This window comes from Schistocerca gregaria, chromosome 3 (assembly GCF_023897955.1).
Source record: "Schistocerca gregaria isolate iqSchGreg1 chromosome 3, iqSchGreg1.2, whole genome shotgun sequence".
Taxonomy (NCBI): domain Eukaryota; kingdom Metazoa; phylum Arthropoda; class Insecta; order Orthoptera; family Acrididae; genus Schistocerca; species Schistocerca gregaria.
The window spans coordinates 806,846,945-806,863,404 of record NC_064922.1 but is presented as its reverse complement, the minus strand read 5'-3'; the positions used below and the strand labels follow the sequence as shown (position 1 = coordinate 806,863,404).

Below are 16,460 nucleotides of genomic sequence, written 5' to 3'. Positions count from 1 at the left end.
TCTATGTGATGCAAGATACTAAACTTAGTGCATCTGCAGACATGGAAAAACCACTTAACAGGTCAGTGAAATTTAACAATGATTACTGAAACAATCTTAATTCCAACTTGTGCAATAAATACTCTCCTATTCTCAATACAGTGTAGTGAGAAACTACATACACTGAAGCGATAAAGAAACTGGTATAGGCATACGTATTCAAATACAGATACTTAAACAGGAAAAATATGGTGCTGTGGTCGGTAGTGCCTATATAATACAACAAGTGTCTGGTGCAGTTGTTAGATCAGTTACTGCTGCTACAATGGCAGGTTACCAAGATTTAAATGAGTTTGAACATGGTGTTCTAACTAATTAATGGAAAATCTCATATAAAGATGTGAAACAATTACTAACAAAGAGATAGAGGGGCTGGCCAGTACTTACCTCAGCTCAGTACAGCCGATAGAAACACAAAAAACAACCGAAAATTTAAGTTCCTAGCTTTCGGAATAAATGTTCCTTCATCAGGGAGGAGAGAGGGGAAAGAAAGGGAAGAAGGGAAAGTGGATTTAGTTACTCACAACCCAGGTTATGAAGCAACAGGGAAAGGAAAACAGGGAAGGTAGCAAGGATGGAGGCATGGTTGTCTGAGGGAAGCCAAAGATATTCTACTGCAGGTACTGTGCCAGCTTCAAACCAAAGAGGATGCATACAGAAGTAAAGAGGTGTATAGTATAAAGATGTAGGATGGAAAGATGCATGAATGGCTAAAGAGGAAAGGGAAAGAGGAGAAGACTGAAAAGTAAATGGGAGTGAGGTTGTTTAACGTAGGTTCAGTCCAGGGGGATGGCGGGATGAAAGGATGTGCTGGAGTGCAAGTTCCCATCTCCGCAGTTCAGAGGGACTGGTGTTGGGTGGGAGAAGCCAAATGGCACATACAGTGTAGCAGGTTCCTAGGTCCCTAGAATTATGCTGGAGGGCATGCTCCGCTACTGGGTATTGGACATCTCCTAGGCGGACAGTTCGCCTGTGTCCGTTCATACGCTCAGCCAGTTTAGTTGTTGTCATACCAATGTAAAAGGCTGTGCAGTGCAGGCATGTCAGCTGATAAATGACATGTGTAGTCTCACACGTGGCCCTGCCTTGAATTGTGTATGTTTTCCTAGTAGCGGGGCTGGAGTAGGTGGTTGTGGGGGGATGCATGGGGCAGGTTTTGCAGCGGGGTCGGTTACAGGGGTAGGAACCGCTGGGTAGAGAAGGTAGTCTGGGAATATTGCAGGGTTTAACAAGGATGTTACGGAGGTTAGGGGGACGACGAAAGGCAACTCTGGGTGGTGTGGGGAGAATTTTGTCAAGGGATGATCTCATTTCAGGGGTTGACTTGAGAAAGTCATATCCCTGGCGGAGTAATTTATTGATGTATTCGAGGCCAGGATAATATTGGGTGACAAGGGGGATGCTTCTGTGTGGTCTGAGGGTAGGAATATTGTTGTTGGATGGGGAGGAATGTATTGCTCGGGAGATCTGTTTGTGGACAAGGTCTGCAGGATAGTTGCGGGAGAGAAAAGCACTGGTCAGGTTATTGGTGTAATTGTTGAGGGATTCGTCACTGGAGCAGATACGTTTGCCACGAATATCTCTCCTCCCTGATGAAGGAACATTTATTCCGAAAGCTAGGAACTTAAATTTTCGGTTGTTTTTTGTGTTTCTATCGGCTGTACTGAGCTGAGGTAAGTACTGGCCAGCCCCTCTATCTCTTTGTTAGTAATTGTCTCTCCTCCCTGATGAAGGAACATTTATCCCGAAAGCTAGGAACTTAAATTTTCGGTTGTTTTTTGTGTTTCTATCGGCTGTTAGTCTATCTTTGTTAGTAATTACCAATAACCTGACCAGTGCTTTCCTCTCCCGCAACTATCCTGCAGACCTTGTCCACAAACAGATCTCCCGAGCAATACATTCCTCCCCATCCAACAACAATATTCCTACCCTCAGACCACACAGAAGCATCCCCCTTGTCACCCAATATTATCCTGGCCTCGAATACATCAATAAATTACTCCGCCAGGGATATGACTTTCTCAAGTCAACCCCTGAAATGAGATCATCCCTTGACAAAATTCTCGCCACACCACCCAGAGTTGCCTTTCGGCGTCCCCCTAACCTCCGTAACATCCTTGTTAAACCCTGCAATATTCCCAGACTACCTTCTCTACCCAGCGGTTCCTACCCCTGTAACCGACCCCGCTGCAAAACCTGCCCCATGCATCCCCCCACAACCACTTACTCCAGCCCCGCTACTAGGAAAACATACACAATTCAAGGCAGGGCCACGTGTGAAACTACACATGTCATTTATCAGCTGACATGCCTGCACTGCACAGCCTTTTACATTGGTATGACAACAACTAAACTGGCTGAGCGTATGAACGGACACAGACGAACTGTCCGCCTAGGAGATGTCCAATACCCAGTAGCGGAGCATGCCCTCCAGCATAATTCTAGGGACCTAGGAACCTGCTACACTGTATGTGCCATTTGGCTTCTCCCACCCAACACCAGTCCCTCTGAACTGCGGAGATGAGAACTTGCACTCCAGCACATCCTTTCATCCCGCCATCCCCCTGGACTGAACCTACGTTAAACAACCTCACTCCCATTTACTTTTCAGTCTTCTCCTCTTTCCCTTTCCTCTTTAGCCATTCATGCATCTTTCCATCCTACATCTTTATACTATACACCTCTTTACTTCTGTATGCATCCTCTTTGGTTTGAAGCTGGTACAGTACCTGCAGTAGAATATCTTTGGCTTCCCTCAGACAACCATGCCTCCATCCTTGCTACCTTCCCTGTTTTCCTTTCCCTGTTGCTTCATAACCTGGGTTGTGAGTAACTAAATCCACTTTCCCTTCTTCCCTTTCTTTCCCCTCTCTCCTCCCTGATGAAGGAACATTTATTCCGAAAGCTAGGAACTTAAATTTTCGGTTGTTTTTTGTGTTTCTATCGGCTGTACTGAGCTGAAGTAAGTACTGGCCAGCCCCTCTATCTCTTTGAACATGGTGTTGTAGTCAGCACATGAGTCATGGGACAAAGCACTTCCGAGGTAGCGATGAAGTGGGTATTTTCCTGTATGATGGTTTCACAAGTGTACTGTGAATATCTGGAATCCGATAAAACATCAAATCTCCGACTTTGCTGCCTACAAGAACAGGACCAATGATGACTGAAGAGAATCACCCATTGTGACAGAAGTGCAGCCCTCCTGCAAATTGCTGCAGATTTCAACGCTGGGCCATCAACAAGTGTCAGTGTGTGAATCATTCAATGAAACATCATTGATATGTGCTTTCAGAGCTGAAGGTCCACTTGTAGGGGAGCAGCATACTCATGCCTTATAAAATTCACATCAGTCTTCCCATTGTGTGCCAGCCAGTCCGCTATAACTAGCTCTGATGTCATAAATGTTGCGCAATACTTCAAAAATCAAATAAATAACCTGGATCATTTCCAGCACGTCAGGAGTAGTGTTGAATATCAGTTCAATAACTTTAACCATTTTCGAAATTTTGATGTTTTTCTGTAAAAATTATTGGCGCAACAGAAAAGAGCTAGAAACTTAAAAATTTATATTTAGATTCCTTTTGCATAATAATTTAGTAGAAACAGTATTCTGGATCTCACAAATTTAAATTTTAGTTGAAATTCATGATTTTCTGGTTTTTGTCTTAGAAATTAAGGAAGCAAGATAGATTAAGTAGGCGAATAAATAAAGCTAGGATGCTTAAATTTAAGTAGAAGGGAGATCTGCTATAATCATAAAAATCTGAGAAGTTCCAAAGAATAACTATAAAACTATAGCTATAGCGTATCTCCAAAGAGGAAGTTCAGAGCTCGTCTACTGTGAGTAGTGTAATTAAATTAATTCTCTCGCCAAAAATATTTGACTTAGCCACATCAGACTTTTATTATGATTACTTACTTGTGTGCTGATTGCACAATTAAATTGAAAGCTTCATCGGCCATCAGCAAAGGAAGCAATGATTTATTCAATAACTTAAAGTGGTGAATTACTAGCCCAGCGGCTAGTCGGGAGAGCAGATTTGATCAGGCATTCCCTTAGCCGCCTGCACCGCGGCTTTATATGTGAAAAAGCTGCATGAAAGAGGAAGGCCCCAGTTCTCTCCAGATGCTGATTAGCACACCACCTGTGCCGGGAGTCGCGTCGCGTTGGTATCGTTGATACAGACAGCCTCGGATGCAGTAATAAGTTACTCGGAATACATGTAACCACGAAATCATTTTCGAGTGAAGTGTTAATTCTGGGATGACTTTAATGATCTATCTTCATTTTGTGTATGTCATATTTTCACGTGCTGGCGCAGTACAGACATTCTACCATTATTTAGCGTGGTGTCTGATGAACATTATCATCAAATTATGGCGAGCATTCACTTAAATATTTAATTTGAACAGTTATAGTGGCATCAGCGCATTAGACTCTGAACTGCTCTGGCAGTTGGATTGTGTGTATTCTTTTTGGTCTGTGACTTTCAGAATATAGTGAACATTTTAGAGAGAATGGTTTTTGATTATGAATCCCAGACAATCTCCTAATTCCTCAGAGCTATAAGCTGTAGCTATAAATGTATTTCTCAGATGAAGTGGGCACTAGGAATTATAATTACAGGCTTCACATTTTGCTAATCACAATCTGTTTGCCAATATTGTAGTTAGAGAGCCAATGTTGAGAACGGCAAACAGCATAAATACAAAACATTTATTCTATTATTCCACCTGCTGCCCCACACACTTGTGTACCCTTGATGACTGCATGACACAAAGCCTGGGCCAATCAGCATTGACTTAGGACTCTTGAGGACTGGAAACATGTTGCCTGGACAGACGAGTCTCATTTCAAATTGAATCGAGCGGATGTACGTGTATGGGTATGGGGACAAACTCATGAATCAATGGATCCTGCATGTCAGCAGGGGCTGTTCAAGCTGGTGGAGGCTCTGTATTGGCATGGGGTGTATGCAGCTGGAGTGATATGGGACCCCTGATAGATCTAGATACGACTCTGACAGGTGACACATATGTAAGCATCCTGTCTGATCAGCTGCATCCATTGTGTTTTTCTGATGGACTTGAGCAGTTCCAGCAGGACAATGTGACACCTCACGCATCCAGAATTGCTATGGAGTTACTCCAGGAATACTCTTCTGAATTTAAACACTTCTGCTGGCCACCAAACACCCCAGACATGAACATTGTTGAGTGCGTCTGGTATACCTTGCAACGTGTTGTTCAAAAGAGATTTCCATCCCCCTCACACTCATACAGATTTATGGACAGCCCTGCAGGATTCATGGTTTCAGTTCCCTCCAGCACTACTTCAAACATTGCTCAAGTTCATGCCACCTCATGTTGTAACACTTCTGCATGCTTGAGGGGGCACTACATGATATTGGGCAGGTGTATCAGTTTCTTTGGCTCTTCAGTTTAATTAATTCATAATTTGAGTTAGATTTTACACATTCACTGTCCCTTTTTGTCATTTATTTTCCTTGTTATATACTGTAAGATCTGTATATATGTTCAGATGCCAATTAATTTTTTTTGTTTTGTTATATTTTCTTTAAGTCTTAGTACACATAAAATGTGAATAACATCTTTTAAACACTACTACTAGAGTGCTAGGTCATGTTAAATAAGAAGTTGTGAAACACGTACCAAAAAGGGATATCCACCACATAAACAGTGAGTTGACTGCAGAAAATGCTAAAGTTTTTACAGTAACAAAGAAATATTCCAGTAACGGTGCCAGATTTATATTTGCAACTGCATCTGCATCTATACTCTGCAAACCCCTAGGAAGTGCATGGAAATGATCTTTCCCAGTGAGCCAGTTATTAGGACTTTTTCTCATTCCATTCATGTATAGAGCATGGAAAGAAAGGCTGTATGAATGTTTCTATGTGCACTGCAATTACTCTAATCTTGTCATCACAATCTTCATGTAGCGATAATTAATCAGGGAGTTGTAGTATATTCATACAGTCATCATTTGAAGCCAGTTTTTGAAATTTTGTAAGTAGCCTTTCTCTGGATACTTTATGTCTATATTCAACAGTCTGCCATTTCAGTCCCTTCGGCATCTCTGTGACACTTGCCCATAATTCAGACAAACTTGTGACCATTTTTGCTGCCCTTCTCTGTATACAATCAATATCCTCTCTTGTACAGGTCCCACACAGTTGAGCAATATTCTAGGATGGATTGCACAAGTCATTTGTAAGTCAGTCTCCTTTCTAGACTGATTGCATTTTCTTAGACTTCTGCCTATAAACTGAAGTCTGCCACCTTTCTTACTCATGACTGACCCTACATCATTATTCCACTTCATATGCCTACAAAATGTTATACCTAGGTATTTATATGAGTTGACTGATTCCAGTGGTGATTCAGTGATATTATAATAATAGGATACTTCTTTTTTTGTTTTGTGAAGTGAAAAATTTTACGTTTTTGAAAATTTAAAGCACATTGCAGTATTTGCAGCACTTTTAAATTTCATCAAGATCAAACAGAATTTTTATACAGCTTCTTCCAGACAATGCTTCATTATAGATGACTGCACCATATGCAGAACATTTGAGGTTGCTGTTAATATTTGTCGACAAGGTCATTAATAAACAACATGAACAGCAAGGGTCCCAGCACATTCCCTTCGGAACTCACAAAGTTACTTCTAGACCTGCTGATGACTCTCCATCAGAGATAACATACTGTGTACTGCCTACCAAGAAATCTTCAATCCTACAAAAAATTTCACTTGATAAGCACATGACCGTAATTTTGATAGTAAGTCTAGATGTGGTACTGAGTCAAATGCTTTTCGGAAATTGAGAAATAGTGCATCTATCTGATTGCCTTGACCCATGGCTTTCAGAATGTCAAGTGAGATAAGTGTGAATTGGGTTTCATATGATCTATGTTTTTGAAATCCATGCTGACTGGCTTGGAGAAGGTCACTTTGTTGAAGGTACTTCATTATGTTTGAACTCAGAATATGTTCTAAAACAGTACAACAAATGGATGTATTACTTCTACTACACTTCTTGCAGACAGATGTGACCTGTGCTTTCTTCATACTACTGGGAAAATTTTTGTCTGGGGGATCTATGACAGATGGCTGAAGTGTACAATTTTGAATGAATCAGTCCCAGTATTGACTGATGAGGAGGTGATATAACAACTCTAATATGTCTAAACATGACCAAAATTTGGGAACTTTTTTCCAGGTAACCTTGGGATATTTGCCTGTTGGTAGCAATGTACCACCCAGTGAGATGCAGGATGACAGCAGGCATGGTTGTTATGAGACAACTGGTAGCTTTTGAGGATACTATAATGAGAGTTGGCAGAAATGAAGGATGAGAGGAAAATACTGCTGGTAAGGTTCTTAGTCAAAAATTTTGGTCAGTTAATATGATGATAAATGACCTTTTCTTTTAACCAAAACTGGATGTGTAGAATCAGAAAGACTTGATTAATTATTATTGTATTTAATTTATTTTGTTAAAATTATTGCTATTGTGGGACAGATTGTATCTGATAATGTAGTTAATTTCAAATACAGTTTTCAAATTCAGTTTATGAAACTAACTCACATTTCCATCTAATATTTTCCCTCTAAGTTGTGTTAATATATTTAGGTGTTGTATTAACCTCCAGTGAATTCATGGTAATTACAGAAGTCTGTTTTTATTAAAAGCTTATTTGACTTATTATTGCAGTGGACATGCATTATAAGGTATGCTAGCTATATGGTATAGAAGTGCAAGATATAGACATACATGGAAAGCCAAAAACTTGTTTGTATGCCATACCTATGCTATGATTATGATGTCATATGAGAAAAGTTGGTTGGTTTTCGTATGGCCTATGTTTTTGAAATCCATGCTAGTTGACTTGGAGGAGGTCATTCTGTTCAAGGTATCTCATTATGTTTGAACTCAGAATATGTTCTAGGATTCTACAACATACTGGAAAGATAATACTACCTGTTAACAGCCACACAAAGAGAGGCAGACAACTGTTTACTTCAGTAATTATGGGACTTCCAACTCCAACAGACTCAATATAAAGCTGCCTGTTATCTGCTTGATGATAATGCTTGAAAAGTAGCATTCTGTACTCAGTAATCAATGATAGGGGTTGTGTATTCAATGCCACATTAGTTCCACATGTCTTAATTTTTATGTAATTATGGTGTTGTTTCATTGTTATCATTGATCTTATATGGTAAGTGGTGTATACAAAGATTTTACAGGATGTTTTTTGTATTTGTTAATTTAGATTTTCCTTTCCTTGTAGATTTAATGAGAGGGGCAACAGTGGCCAAAACTGATTATAATTTCAAATATAATTGTGACTGGGATTGATTGACAAATCTTATAATGATTTCACAGCAAGAATTAGCTGTTAGCAACTCATGTGGTTATGTTCATAATTTTTAAAGTGTTTAGTTCATATTGTTAGATGTTACTAGAAATGTAGCACATGCTCATCTTTGGAGAAATGTTGGGAAGAATTAGCAGTGGCATTACTGTTGGATTACTGTAGAGATTTACAGAAAGCAAGGGGACATAAATTAGCTTCAAAAAGCATTAAAACTTGTGTTCATCTTCTTCTGCCACCTCGGTCAGGTTGTGTTTTTCATTCCAGTCCTCCTGAAATCTCTCTCTCTCTCTCTCTCTCTCTCTCTCTCTCTCTCTCTCTCTCTCTCTCTCTTTCTCTATGAGCCACCATGCAATTCTTAATTCTGTGTGTTTTTATTTTACGTATGAAGTGGACTGTAAATACAGCACTTAAAGTAACACACTAACAGAAACCACATAAACACTTTTTTTTTAATCAGAATGCATTTATGAATGTAAGCCTTAGAGGAAAGCATAACATATGCAATTACAAGCAGACCAATAATTTAGACAATATAAATAATGTTAAACTCACCTTGAGAGAACACTGTTGTCAATGGACTTCGAAAAGGCATTTGCATTCAGTGGTGACAAGGAAGGACTGCAGTCCTTTGGTGTTGTAGCAGCTGGAAAATTTATTGAAAGTCCATAATTACTAATCATACATCTAATTGTAAGTAGAGACTGATATGTTAAGACTTACTCCAAAATACATATTATAACATCAGAGTTCTATGTTCATTAAATACATTTCTTTTGCTTCCCATGATAAGATCACAGTATTTCAAGGGTATTGAAATTTTCAAAGGTTGATGTATTGTTATGTTATGCATAGATAAATTGTGAATTACTTCTTGTCCATGAACCAGTCTATTTTTTTCAAAAAGTTGCCATTAAATGAGAATCACTTTAAACCTTTTGAGGGTGATTAGTCTCTGGTCTGTTGTCATATTTCCAAGATGGTCAAAAGACAGACACATTGTATCAAACATATTCTTGCAATTTTCACAAGTTAGCAGGTAGATAAACTTGTAGTATCAGCGAATCTCAATCATGAATTTCAATGATTTAAAAGTAACATGGGTGACTATCACAGTTACATGTGGATATTTTCCTCCTTTCATTTACACAGTAAAATTAACTCAGAATGGAAGTGCTTTTTTTTTTTGGTAGATGTATGGAAGTTGCCAGAAGAGCATTTGTGAATGCACAGTGAAATGCAGCATTATTTTGTGGTGAGGAGTGCATGTACAATCTGCTTTATTCTTTGATTTTTAGTAGTATTCTTTGTATTGATTTAGATTTTTCAGTTGATTGGTGTTCAAGCTTTGGGAAATAGAAAGTTAGTGCCTGAGTACTACATTATATCTCTTTAGCACGTGGTGATAAGCTGCAGTTGGCTAAAGATAGAATTCAAAGAATGAAAGAAATGAAGACATTCACTAAATTTGGCTGATTTGATGAACGACTGACAAGTGCATAAACTTGACTGAAATTGTCATCAAGCTTTTAGACGATATCTGTTCTGAGAAGTAACAAATTGTGAAAAAATGGACTATTTTGCACCAAGACTGCAGCTCAACTAATGTGAGGACAGAGTAGGTGAGGCAAACAAAGGAAAGAGGTGGAGAAGAAAGGACTGGAGAGAAGAGAAGGAGAAGAGAAGATGATGTGTGGGAGGGAAGGGGAACAATGGAAGAGGATAGGAAGAACGGGAAGTTTTTGTAACAATCCAAGTGGTGGAACTGGTTGAAAAAGGGGGAGAAAGATAGCAAAGAGGAAGGGGGATTGCAGAGAGAACAGTGCAGGTGTAGATTATCGAAGTGAAGATAAAGGCATGGAAAAAAGACTTGATGTGACTATGAGAAGGGCTGGCAGAGATCATGGCCAGATAAGACATAGGATCAGAGGACACGTTGTAAGGAAAATTCCAATCCATGTGGAATTGAGAGAAGCTGATATTGGGAAGGGGGTGGGGAGGTGTCCTGTTGGCATGAGTTACAAGGCAGTCACTTAAGTCAAGTGTGTTATGCTCAGCAGCATGCTCTGCCACGGGGAGGTAAACTTCTCTCTTGGTCACAGTTTGGCAGTGGCCATTCGTACTAGTGGATAGTTTGTCAGTGTCATACCTGGCTTAAAGTCTTTTCACACATTTGTATGGGCATAATCCCCAACCAGCTTTCCGCTTGAATGTATGATCACTACAGACCTATGTCCAAGAGCAAACCTGACCACTCAGTAATGGTGGCAGAGCATAGAACTGAGCACACAACATACTCTGATGGCTGCTTCACAAACTGTACCATGTGTATCCTCACATCACAGTCTACCCCAACAATCTCTTCTCTGAACTGCATACATGGGAATTATTATTACAAGACATCTTCTGATTCCACACTATCCTGGCCACACTTCTGCAGCTCCTGTCTGTCAATGACCTTCACTCCTGTCTCTATGTCCCCCACATTTAACCATTAAGCTACAAAACACTACATTACCTAACTCTTTCTCCAGTCTTATTAAAAACTGAAATACATCATACTGATGCTCCTCAATAATATGTATTCTATAGTTCATTGTGAACTGACTCTTTGCTTTGTGGACCATCCTCAGACATTTCTCCTTGCTGTTCTCTAAGCCTTTTAATTCACTACACCACTATGTGTACCAAATTCAGCTTCCCCTTCTCTCCACCATCCCTTTACATCCCTCCAAACCTCTCTTTCCCTCTCTTCCTCCTTGTTCATCTCATCCACTCCACTCAGCACAGCCCCTCATGCCATTTGGGCTGCTGTGATAGGCCAGTGTACTTGTTTGTGAATGTGTATGTGAGTTTTTTTTATTGGTCTGTTAACTCTGATGAAGAACAACACCTGAAAGTTCAGTGAAAATGTCAGCCATGTTTATGTATCTTTTGATTGCTAACCACCTCAAGTGCAGTATATTATCAAAAATGGAAAATGTTACACTATAATCATCTTGATTGAATGCTACAAGTCTGACACTCCAATATTTCCATGATTGTTGTTTGAAATTTAATCTTTATACAATCTTATTCTCAGTTCAAGAAAGAGTTATTCCTACAGACGAATAAAAGTATGGGCATACAATGGCTATTGGGTGCACCTAACGTTAATAGAAATTTTCAGAGGTAGATTACAACACCAAGCTCAGAGGACATATAAGCGCAATGTACTGCCATCTTTCAGTCTTCAATAAAGGCAGAATCTTTGGCATGAAGATTCAGGAGCATCATATCGACCGACTGCACAAACTACTGGTTGTTGTTCAATGACTATAGCATGAGAGGTGACCAGATGGACCAGAAGAGCAGTGTCCTTCCAGAAGGACTACACCACAAGAAGATTGTATGATTGTTCAACTGGCTCTGATGAACAAAGGACTGCCAACAATTGAAATACAGGCAGATGTTAGAGGCAGTGCCATGATGAACTGCTGGGAACATATTATAGAAGCTAGATAAGTATCTGGAGCTGTCAAGTAGCATTTACTGCTGACATCTTACCACAGACAACAGAGATTTGCATGGTGTAGAGCCAGAATTAACTGGCACAATGAGTGCAATTCAGCAATGAGCCAGATCAATGCCAATGCTGTGGTGAGACATCACAGGTAGTAATGATTCTTGAAACCCATACCTCTAAAACTGCGGGATGCATTGTATGATAGCAGTACTTATTTAGTAGTTCTTATTTAGTAGTTGTTCAAAGAAGGGTGTATCAATGGCAGTATGTGGCAAGAAATCCTGTTGTCATACCCTTCATGACTAGTGTACCATATGGCATATTTCAGTGCAGTTCACACCACAAATATCTTCAGGAATGCACAGATTCTTAAGTGGTCTTCCCAGTCCCTATGTGCAGATTCTTGACTGGTCTTCCCAGTCCCTTGATTATTCAGCAGTATGGCAGGTCTGCGATGCATTTGGGAGACTTACTCTTTTATACCCATCTCCAGTCAGCAATCTTCAAGAACCTACATCTAAATCTACATCTACATCTGTACTCCGCAAACCTCCATGAGGTGCATGGCAGGGGGTACGCTCCATTGTACATCTACTCACGTATGGAACGTGGGAAGAATGACTGTCTGAATGCCTCTGTGTGTGCAGTAATTATTCTAATCTTATCCTCACAATCCATATTTCAGCAATACATAGGGCTTTGTAGTATATTCATAGAGTCATAATTTAGGGCCATTTCTTGAAATTTTATTAATGGACTTTCTCAGGATAGTTTATGTCTACCTTCAGAAGTCTTCGAGTTCAGTTCCTTCAGTATCTCTGTGAAATTCTCCCATGGATCAAACAAATCTGTGACCATTCATGTTGCCTTTCTCTTTATATGTTTAATATCCTGTGTTAGTCCTGTTTGGTATGAGTCCCAAACACTTCATTGCTATTCTAGGACCAGTCACATGAGTTATTTGTAAGCAGTCTCCTTTGTAGACTGATTGCACTTTCTCAGTGTTCTACCAATAAACCGCAGTCTACCACCTGCTTTACGCATGACTGAGCCTATATGATCATTCCATTTCATATATCTACAAAGTGTTACACCCAGGTATTTGTATGAGTTGGCTGATTCCAGCAATGACTCATTGATTTTATAGTCATAGGATACCACATTATGTTATTTTGTGAAGTGCATAGTTTTACATTTCTGAACATTGAAAGGAAGTTGCCAATCTTTGCACCACTTTGAAATCTTATTAAGATCTGACTGAATATTTGTACACCTCCACCCAGCTTTCAGCTTTTGTCATCCATCTACTCATCAGGTTCAGTCAAACAATCCTACAAGCTTCCACTACAGTTAAACACACTCAATAGGCATCATTTACTCACACCACTCTCCATCTGTAGGAACGGCTTTTTTGTATTGAAAAAACTTGCATAAGGATTAAATTTTAATCAATACATCTCACAGGCATGGAAATACTTGAGTAACAGTTTCATAGCACTCAGTCAAGGCATTTGTGGTGTAATGACATTTTCTATGCCTGTCACTGTATTAATTTTGATAATCCCCAAAAGAGAATTTATCCTGCAATGAATGTTCTTGAGATATTAAATAATGTGTGCTGGGCTAGGACTCAGACTCCCCTCATTTCATCAGTAGGTGATGCTGTGATTTTTTTAATGTAAATGGGGTTGGCTAAAAATGAAAGATGAGTTGCAATACGACAGCTATTGTTTGAGTTGCACATTACACCATCTCTACTGTTCAATGTGTACAACTGCACAAGTTCAGCATTCAACAGTTATAGCACTGTTAGTTAAATACCAGCACAGCCAGGTGATACCACATCAGATGGGGAAAAACCAGTTTTTTAATTATCCTGAGGGCAAAAAACTGCATAAAAAGCAAAATGACTTTAGTTTTTAATTGTCCTTGGAGCAAAAACTGCATAAAAAATTAAATGATACCAGTTTTTAATTGTCCTGGGGCCAAAAACCATATAGAAAGCAAAATGACATCAGGTTATAATTGTTGTGAGACTGGCACAAAACATGTTCAGTATGCTGTCCACCATTTTCTGACACAAGTTGAAATTGAGAAATAGCATGTTTCAGAACAGAGTGGAATGTCTTGGGGGTCACATTCAGAATGTGCTGCTCAGTGCTTGCCTTCAATTCAATTACATCCATAATTTGGGCACTGAATACATTTTTCAGATGACCCCACAGCCAAAAGTCACACTGATTAAGATCAGGTGACTGGACAGACAGGTTGTGGGGAAATGACTGCTAATAATTCTAGCATTTCCAAAATGCCTCTGGCTGTACAATGTGCTTTGGAGCACCATCTTGCATAAAAAATATCCTACCCACTCATCCATGCCATTGATGTGTGCAAAAGACTCTTACAGTGATTACCAGTGACAGTGCAGATAACAGGAACTGAATACTCATCTCCTCAAAAAAGAATATGGCCGTATGATAAGCAGTGCCATCAACTCACACCACAGAGTCACATTTGAACAATGAAGTGGGGTATCATTTGGTGTACGTGCAGATTTTCCGTTGCCCATATTCTGCATATCAACATGTCATTGGAAATGGAAATGATCTTTGTCTATCCACAGAATGTTCCATGGCCATTCATTGTCTGCTTCCATGTGAGCTAGAAATTCCAGAGTAAATGCTTGTCTTGCTGGCTGGTCAGCTGGAAGCAACTCCTGAACAACAGTGATTTTGTATGGACACCGATGCAGGATGTTTGATAGAATTTTATGTACTATACTCTCAGGCATCTAGGGGTAGCATCTTTGATAAGTAATCAAAATGTTCTAGGGCTCAGGTTCAAAACTCGCAACTGGTTAAATTTTAATTAATAATCAGCATTTGTGGCCAAAGATTTCTGGCATAAGAAGTCACTCTTATTCTACCAATGGCCTTGTCAAAGAGGGCGGAGGAGCGGGCAGAGGTTCAGGGCAATCTCTTGTCCTAGGGGTGGGAAACTGCCCCTAAAAGCAGGAGACTCAGCGATGATCAATGGCATGAGGACGCAGAAGGCAAAAATGCTACAGAAAAATGCTATGAACTCATGCATCAACCTAATATACTGCAGTCCCTTATATGTCACTTCCATAGGAGCTATTAAGACAATTTTAGACCAGTTTCATCACACACGGAGGAATTTAAACATTTGTTCTTTCTGCACTCCGTAAGTGAATGGAACTGATAGAAACCCTAATATGAGGTACAATGGTATGTCCCTTTATCATGTATGTTGCAAGTTTGCAGTGTATAGATGTGTCCCTTATGCTATCCTACAGTTTACAGTATATGGTGTTTGATGCCAAACAACATGTACATCATATCTATACTGCAGCTTACGACTGTGTTTTGATTTTTTTAGCCCTCAGACAGGCACGCTGTTTTTCATAACATGTGTTGGTGCATGGCATACTTTGTTTACATTACCAAGGTTAACATGTAAGATCAAAATCACAGTTTGACCTTAATTTTATTAAACAATGATAGAATAAATTTATATGAAATGAGTTAAAGCACTGTTTAATTATAATAACTAAACTTTCATAATAAATAATAAAATAAACTTTCATTGCATCGATCTGTTGCTGTGGACAAGTGTTACCTGACAGTAATGCCCCTCTCAAATCATTAAACTTAATTAAGCAGTGCAGTTGCACCATCCCAACCAACTGCTTATTTGATTACTAATTATCTTGTAGACAACTGCCTCAATGTGGGATTGTGTTATGAGCTCATAATCTGGATCATTTTCTTGCACGGATAGTCAATTTTTTTCTCACGTAGCTCACTGTTTATTTTATTTTACTGCTACTCACTTGGACATATGACAACACAGTTTATCACCATGTTAGCTGAAGTAATAATGAAGAAATAGGTATGAGCTCACAACTGTAAAACAACAATGGAGCAGTACAAGACAATGTTAATTGTGCTTGTGCTTGTGTTTATCCAAAAGTGCACCCACCTGAGGGTTAAATATGTCTATTATAAAATTAAGAAATTTCACAGACTATGTCACTTACAAAGGTACATATAAAAATGCTTATAATGTTAAATGGCATGAACGTAAATGGCTTGCTATAGTTAGTTAGTATCACTCAGTTTCATTTGGCCAGATGATGATAATACTATCAGAACTAGTCATCCATTAAAGTAAAGTCACACTATAGCTTTCTAGCAGTCATTTTGTATTTGTTCAGTTAATTTTACTATGAGAGACTGTAGGACAATATTACTACTTACAGTATTGTTTGATTGGTTGGATGGTTCTTTATTGGTTTATTTTGATCATACAGCACAAATTGTGTAATTGATGTTGGAGGATTGATAAGGTTGGCAATGATTGTACACAACATAGTACCATTTCAGGACTACATAGTCCAGACACCAACATAAAGTAATGCTTAATATCTAACAGTAACTTTTTCTAGTCTCCATAGTGTTGAAGCTGCTGGAGACGTAAAGATAACAAGTTG

General features: G+C 39.2%; 1 protein-coding gene across 5 annotated transcripts in view; it reads right to left on the bottom strand.

Moving 5' to 3' along the window:
• Positions 1 to 16,460, bottom strand: part of LOC126354370 (kazrin) — a 903,527-nt gene that overhangs the window by 107,185 nt on the left and 779,882 nt on the right. For all 5 annotated transcript variants that reach the window (XM_050003952.1, XM_050003953.1, XM_050003955.1 and 2 more), the window contains one exon: positions 8,998 to 9,088. In XM_050003952.1, the coding sequence (XP_049859909.1) occupies positions 8,998 to 9,088 (91 nt within the window). The remainder of the gene's footprint in view (positions 1 to 8,997; positions 9,089 to 16,460) is intronic.